General features: G+C 34.6%; 1 protein-coding gene and 1 long non-coding RNA gene across 2 annotated transcripts; both read left to right on the forward strand.

The window, feature by feature from the left end:
- Positions 1-550: 550 nt before the first annotated feature.
- On the forward strand, positions 551-1,774 carry LOC109085160. The gene is made up of 3 exons (XR_006162620.1): positions 551-581; positions 862-987; positions 1,129-1,774. It is a non-coding gene; the product is annotated as an uncharacterized LOC109085160 (long non-coding RNA).
- A 5,118-nt stretch (positions 1,775-6,892) lies between these two features.
- Positions 6,893-7,777, forward strand: LOC109076717 (coiled-coil domain-containing protein 127-like). Its single transcript, XM_019092387.2, has 2 exons — positions 6,893-7,020; positions 7,104-7,777. The coding sequence occupies exons 1-2, from the start codon at positions 6,900-6,902 to the stop codon at positions 7,682-7,684; spliced, it is 702 nt and encodes a 233-aa protein (XP_018947932.1). The 5' UTR covers positions 6,893-6,899; the 3' UTR covers positions 7,685-7,777.
- The last annotated feature ends 756 nt before the right edge of the window (positions 7,778-8,533 follow it).

Genomic DNA, 8,533 nt, shown 5'->3' on the forward strand with positions numbered 1-8,533 from the left:
AACAAATCCATTAAGATGTTTTAACTTCACACTGTTCATGGTACTTCTACTTATCCATACGTCATCCAACTGACCCAAATTCTGACATTGTTTGCACACTGATGCCAGAACAGCCAATCTTTGTTTGACCCTTTCCTGCTGTGGATGGAAATACTCAAATTTTATATTCAGAGGGAATAATATGTTTATCACAGATTTAATTAGCATTTATCCATTTAGACTATTTTATAAAAGGTGGCATAATACAAAGCAAAATACACAGTTTGTCACAGAGACAACAACATTCATAACAATGCACAACGCCGGGTGAAATGCAAAAAAAAAGAAGAAAGAACCACTTAAATGAAAATTAACTAAATCCCTCATGAATTATTAGCAATGCACTGCAAAACATTCTTAAACAAATAAAATCAGGCCAGCTTATGTCTCCAAAAATGGGGTGGGGATTTAAATAAGCTTTACATTTGCAGAACTGGTTTGACCAGCACTGAAAAAATAGAAAATAAAAAAACACAAAAAAATACACAAGAGATAACACAGAATAAAACAATCAATCTGTTCTTCTGATCCTTAAAGGGAAGGTAAGTCAATCTTACATATTATATGAAGGCCTGAAAGAATTTAAGTCTAAGATAAAAAAAAATATATATATATATATATATATATACACACACACACACACACAGTATGCATACCAATATGAGTTGGGTAAAGACAAAAAGCCACACCTAATGTGTAGGAACTTGTTGCAAGAATTTGCTTGCAGTGAAATCTGAATGTGAAAGTGATGTGACATTCGTGAGCATGTTAAAATATAAGCTGATGTTGTTCTCTTCTGACTTGTTTATATTTTCAATACAGTCAAAATGAATGATCTGAATGCACGAAGGAATCAGATGAATATAAGAGCAGCTGGAAATGGTTGAGATGATAAATGTAACTGGAACTGGCCTCTGCTGATTTCACTGTCTGGCTTGGCATTTTACCGTAAGCATTACATTTTGTATTAATATTGTTATTTCTGGCACTATATCATTGGCTCAAATCTTCTAGAACACAAGCCATTTCAACTTGTCTTTGGATGTAAAGAAAGACTATCAGCTTTCTGCATTCTTTGCTTCTTTACAGAGTGGCTCATGCAAAGGAGAATAAGAAATGAAATGGACTGCTTGAGGAGAAGCATTGAGAAAGACAGAAGGGAGGACAAAGCAATGGCTGTGATTCACGAGATCCGCAGGTTGTTACATGATAGACAAGACATCATTTGCAGCAATACTGTCCCATATTTTGCTCAGCGGACAAGAGAGCAAGAGTTAACCATCCTGGCATGCAGTGACCCTTTCGCAAATCAACTCAATATAAAAGCTGATCTCCTCAAGGTCTTCCAGCATTCTAAAACCTGCTCAAGAGCCACAATAAACACATGTGTTGAAGACTGGCAGAGAAAACTTAAAGATTTACTTAAAAATGAGCAAAAATAGATTGCCACATAATTTTATAAGCAATAATTTAGGAAAAATCAGGATTAGTTTGACCCAGTGATACACTGGACTTATGTTTGTATGTTATGTTGTATTTTAATGCCAGTTGTATGTGAATGTGTGAATGTTCAGTGATATTGGTAATGTGTATGAAATGTGTTATGAAACTGAGCTGAACCAAGCAATCTGTACTAACAGCATATGTAATTTTAGTCGAGTGGCTAAACATTGACTGTGTTATACAGTTTGCAAAAAATAAATAAATGCCTGTCTGTCTGTTCAAAATTGCATATCAGTGTAGCCTTCACTGCCATAGTTTAGTTTAATTCCCTTTGCAAAAATCTAAAATTAATGGCATTCAATATACAGGATTAATTTGTTAATTGAATTCATTTATTGAATAACTTATTTTTGACAAGCCTGTTTCCCAGACCTCATCAAATAAAGAAAACCTCACCTGTAAAGACACACTGACAAAGCAGAAGTTTCAGATTTAAACTGGTTTAATGGTGTTAAGAATAATTGTACATTTGCATTGTCAAACCAGATGCAACTTCACTGCATACAAAGAAAATATTACAAAATCCTTTGACACTTTAACAATGCATTTTAAATTGCATTCAATATATTTCTTATTGAAAATATAAGGTCCAGTGAATCTGGAATACTTACATTTCATATTCCAATATTTTAAACTGAGGGTACAATATGTTAATCACATTTGCTAAAAAAGGGCCACTTTATTGAAAGAAGCAAATCATTCAAAACCCTTAGCATTGTACTGCAACGACACACATCTTTAGCAAGTGATTACAATAGAGCAAATCAGGCCATCCATCCCTACTCCAGAAGTGCTGATTGGGAATTTAAATAAGCTTTGCAATTTGCAGAAATTCAATCAACTATAAGTTTAACCAGCGCTGAATCTCATAGTTGGTGATCTGTAGGCAGACAGCCGGCAAATGAAAAGATTAGTTAAGTTTTTTTTAGGCAAGGAATATCAAAAAAGCCTTGAGCCTTATATCTGTCCAGGTCTATTCTGATCCTTGAAGAGAAGGTAAGCTGCTGTAAACATACTGTAATATAATGTAGGAACTAAATATAATTAGGTGTAAGATACAAAAAAGATATATCAATATGAGTGGGTAATGTACGCAATAATACCACCAAGGTGCACCTGTGATCAGGAACATATTGCAACATTGAAGTTCTTTCTTCCATTCTGTTTTTCTTTCTTGAAACCAACAAACAAACTGTTTCTTAAAATTGAGCTGGTGACCACAAATTATTCTCTAACTGATTGGTGCTCTCTTTTGAACCATGCAATGTTTGATCTATCTACTTGACTTTCACTACCTTACTGTGGACTGTGCGCAAATAATTTCAGTACTGGGATCTTAATATAATTAGGCATTGTATCTTTTAAGTGATTACGCATTTCCTTTTACAATGATGCACCAACCTCCATTTAAAAATAATTTATGTACTTAGGATTTATTATGATATGTAATGGAAATGGTGTCATGACTATAAAAGTTAACAAGATTAAATTGTCAATATCCATACACAGTCTATATTATTGGTAATATTGTATTTTTAGTTTTTCCAAATAAGAGCTGATTTAAAGGACTAGTCGGTCAACTTAAAAATGTGTAAAACATACATTTGTGTCCACATGATCCACAGAAGGACAGCAGCAGCCCAATCTTAAGTGACCCTTTTCTTTTTCTGGTGTGGATGGCCATACTTAATTTCATTCCAATAGTTTTAAACTGAGGGTACAATATGTTAATCACATTTGCTAAAAAAGGGCCACTTTATTGAAAGAAGCAAATCATTCAAAACCCTTAGCATTGTACTGCAAACACACATCTTTAGCAAATAAAATAGAGCAAATCAGGCCATCCATTGCTCCAAAAAGGGAGTGGGAATTTAAATAAGCTTTGCATTTTTGCAGAACCAGTTTTAACCAGCGCTGAATATATAGTTGAGGGAAGACAGCCCCAATGAAAAGATTTAAAAGGAATATCAGCATTATATCTGTCAGTCTATTCTGATCCTTGAAGAGAAGGTAAGCTGCTTAAACATACTGTAATATATGTAGGACTAAAATAATTTAGGTGTAATATACAAAAGATATATCAATATGAGTGGGTAATGTAAAAATAAAACCCACCACACCTGTGTAGGAACATATTGCAAGAAGTTACTTTCCATTCTGTTTTTCTTTCTTGAAACCAACAAACAAACTCATTGAGCTGGTGTTATTCTCTAACTGATTTGCTCTCTTCTGCAATGTTTGATCTTATCTACTACTTTAACTACCTTACTGTCTGTGCTAAAATAATTTCAGTACTTAATCTTAATATAATTTAGGCATGATCTTTTAAGTGATTAAATGTACGATATCCAAACAATTTAATTTATGTCATTAGGATTTATTATGATATGTTGAACTATAAAAGAGCAGAACCAAGTCAATAACACAAACAGCATATTCTAGTTTAGTGGTAATATTGTATTTTAGTTTTTACCAAATAAATACTGAGTATGTTAAGTATTGTCTATCAATGTAAAAAACTTCACTGCTTTAATTGCTTTAGTTAAGCAATCTATGGATTGCTGTTATTTAATATAAAGGTTCTGGATATTGTGTACACAATATTGTAAAACAAATGATCACAGAAATTTGTATTAAATTATTTAGCAATTAGTTGTGATGTCGAAATAAGTGTGCTAGCTTTTGATTTAGGCTTGTAATATAAGACCAGATAGGCAGTGTGCTTTTAAATAAAGCTTTGCGTTTGCAGAACCAGTTTAAACAGTACAGAATAAAAAAAAAAAAAGGCATGCGCATACCAATATGAATATAAAAACACCAATATAAAGCAACAACACATCTAAAAAATAAAAAAAAAAATTCATTCACATACCAAAATAAAAATGGTCAAACTCTAATATAAAACAAACACCAATAATTTTATTAAAATCTGTGTTTAAAATCTGGTTTAAATATTATCAATTGTGCTTTACAGTTAACAAAATTAATACTTCTCTTCAGCATTGTATATCGATGTAGTCTTCACTGCTTTAGTTGCTTTTGTTAAGCAATCTTTGAATTACTGTTATTTAATAAATTACACAATATTGTAAAACAAATGATCACAGAAATTTTTATTCATTTATTTAGGCTACTTAACAATTAGTTGTGACATCAAAAAAGGGTGCAAACCTTTGATCTAGTCTTACAGTGAATGGATTGGATGACAAAGGTGGACTTTCCATGTTTACACTGACGTACTCTCTATATCTAAAAGGCCTTTAAGGGGATACTCCACCGCAAAATGAAAATTCATGTCGTTCCAAACCCATAAAAGCTTTGTTCATCTTCGGAACACAATTTAAGATATTTTGGATGAAAACAGGGAGGCTCGAGACTGTCCCATAGACTGCTAAATAAATAACAGTGTCAAGGTCCAGGAAAGTATGAAAAGCATCATCAGAATAGTCCATCAGTGATTCTACCGTAACATTATGAAGCGACGAGAATACTTTCTGTACATGAAAAAAAAAAAACAAAAACAACAACCAAAATCAACAATTCCTCTCCTCTGTGTCTCTCCAAATCAGCGTAGTGCCATTTTTACAAATTTGAGCGATATGCAGGCGGCTTACGCTCTTCTGTGTCAGCCGCGCTGTGCCGATGCACTGTTTGCTTTCAAACCAAAGTGTAAATACATGTAAAAAAAAACATGTTCTTGTGGCGTGGCTGACACAGAAGAGCGTAAGCCGCCTGCATATCGCTCAGAATAGTCAAAATGGTGCATCCAAAATATCATAAACTGTGTTCCGAAGATGAACAAAGCTTTTACGGGTTTGGAACGACATGGAGGTAAGTGAATAATGACAAAATGTTCATTCTGGGAACCCTGTAAGCTCTCTATATGTAATACTCTTTGAATCTACTTAGATGTTATATCATGATGATTTGATGTCAATATTATGCTGTAAAAGATAGAACTATTTTCTGTGGATGCTCATCTTTAATTCACAAAATTGTAAAATAATTGTAATATGTACATAATTATATATTAATGAAGCTTGATAATGACTTAGACATTATGTGATCATAAATGTAGGCTACCACATATCACAGGATTTACACATTGTACATAAACTCGAATCATCAATTAAAAAAAATCATGAAGTCACGGAACTTTTCACACCATTAGTCACTTTACTCACTTTACCTCAAATGCTCATACCTTCTGCTTAAAGGGGTCATATGATGCGATTTCAAGTTTTCCTTTCTCTTTGGAGTGTTACAAGCTCTTGGTGCATGAAGAAGATGTGTAAAAGTCAACCACGCCCTCCTAAAACGCCTTGTTTAAACACGCCCCCACATGTCTATGTCACTTTGTGGGAAGATTTTCATAACACCGCCCAAATGTTCACGCAAAGAAAGAAGGCATAACTTTTATTCTCGCTGTAGTGTTGTTGTTGCTGCGCCACCATGTTGTGGAGACGCTGTGTGTTTCGTTGTGAAAGCGAAACTATTTTGTTTGGTCTTCCAAAAGAGGACACAACTAGAAATCAGTGGTTAAGTTGTATTTACAACACTTTTCCAGAACAGTTCAACCCAAACAATCAGATGTGTGCAGTGCATTTTATTGAGGACTGTTTCCTGAACCTGCAGAGTAACGTTAGCCTACAATTCGCCTGTGCTCAAAAGCTGTTTCTATAAAGTTGGGCAGTTCCAACTTTGCAAGACCAGGCTGGCGCTTCTGACTCACAGCGCCTGTTGTTTCTCCAATCACAAATGCAGATATGGTTTTATGTTTATGCAGCACGATAAAAACATGAGTAAAAAGACATTATAAGTCATTATAATCAGTAATTATGTCCCCACTGGATGCAATTAATGCTTCGTTTGTAATGGGTTTTATTGGTTTTGTCTCATCGTGCCGGGAGATGGCATCACTATGGGAAGGGGCATAACATTTCTGTCACGCTTGTGGCATTCAGCCAATCACATTGCACTGGATAGCTGGCCAATCAGAGCACACCTCACTTTTCAGAACGATGACTTTGTAAAAATCGGCGCGTTTCAGAAAGGCAGGGCATCGAGGAGCAACAATAATGTACAATTTACAGAAAATAAAAAATAATTTATAACCTTAAACAACATAAAAACACATAAACACACCAAATAAAAAAAAAAACACAACAAAACAGCATCATATGACCCCTTTAAGAGTTGGTTGTTACTCGATTATCTCTACTTAGTCTGATTTGTGAAAATTGCAGAGTCATATACAGTATGTTTTGGAATCAGTAGCTTTCCCATTATATCATATTGGTTATATATATATATAGTTTGATATAGAAGTATGCATTTTTTTTCCAGCTGCAGTCCAAATGAATAACCTGAATGATCCTCAGGACTGGAATATAAGGCCAGAAAGGCAGGGTGATGGTGGTGGTGACAGCAGGTGGAACTATGCCCTCCTGATGCCCATGCTGGGACTCGCTGCCTTTCGTACGTATTACCCTTAGGGTGCCTTACTGGTGTTTATGTTGTGATTAATTTAACCTTTTCTTTCTTTCTCCTGTGCCCTTTAGGATGGATCTGGTCCAAGCAGTTTCAAAAGCAAATTGAAGAGGCCAAGGTCATGATCAGAAAGGAATTGGTTAACCAGAATGAGCAAATTGAGGAGGCAAAGATCAAGTTCCAAAACAACATGGCTTACCAGAAAGAGCAACTTGAGAAAGAACGTTCCAACATTAGGTTGGAACATGAAGCTGGAAAATACCAAACATCGATATTGTTTCACAACACCCTGGAAACTGAAAAAGAGCAAGAAGGAAGAGCTTTAAGGCTTCTGGAGGACGTAGAGTACAGGCTGGTGAAAAGGCAAGAGATGTTTTGCAGTAAAATGGTGCATTCTTCATGGAGGGTTGTAATGGAGAAGGAACTATTGGCTTATATAGCCAAAGAGCCCCTTCTTGCAGATCTGAAGATGGAAAACGGTCTCAAGGATATTTTTCAGAATGATAGCCACTGTGCTGAGATTCACAACACAAATCCCCGGAAGAATGGATGTCTGATGTGGCTGTATCTCAGCTACTGGAAGCTGCAGCTCAGTCTTCAATCACACAAGAAAGCTGAGGCTGCTGTACTCAACACACAGACAAAAAAGTAAGAGAGCAGAAATGAATCTATATCACTAAAATGATGTTTTAAAAGATTGTCAATAAAGTTAATTAGATTCAATTTTGTGTTATATTGGTTACTTTGTGGGAAAATCAAATTCAAATTTATGTTGTTGTTTCATTATGTTTATGCTTTTACTTTCGTTTTGTGTTCACTTATTTGATTATTAAAGTTTTATTTTTAAATGTTCGCCGGTTCCGCCTCCTTCTTCCTTAACTTTGTTACAGTGGTGCCAGTAGGTTGTCTGAACTCCTGCATCTTAAGTAAAAGATACACCTGTTAAAAGGCTGTCAAGACATGTTAAGCTTGTTGCTTATGGTGGAGAGGAGATCCACTGTGTTACCTTACCATTTGAATGATCAGATCTACCCTCTACAGTTCTGCGTGGTCCAAAGGGATGTACAGCCATTGCTTGGGCTGCCTGACTGTCTTCGGATGGGCCTCATTTCTCTCAATAAAGCAGTACACCAGGTCAGTCTAAAAGAAACTTAAAGTTTTGTTCAACAGATCAACACAGAATATGCAGATCTTTTCAAAAAAAAAAATAAAAAAATACTAGACAAAACACATAAGTTTAGTCATTTAAAAAGCTTTATATATTAAAACGTTTTTATATGTATATATTTCAATTAGGCTAATTTAAATGCAAAGTTTAGTATTAACCACCAGTTCAGATAATAATTATTTATATGAATTATATGTAAGTATAATTAATATAATATGAGTATAATAAATAATTATACTTATGAAAGATTGGCCAAAAAAGAAAAGAATGGGAACCCCTGTGAATTATATGGACTGAATAAAATAAAGAGCCATAACTGAGATTGTTAGATGC

This window comes from Cyprinus carpio, chromosome A19, assembly GCF_018340385.1.
Source record: "Cyprinus carpio isolate SPL01 chromosome A19, ASM1834038v1, whole genome shotgun sequence".
Lineage (NCBI taxonomy): Eukaryota > Metazoa > Chordata > Actinopteri > Cypriniformes > Cyprinidae > Cyprinus > Cyprinus carpio.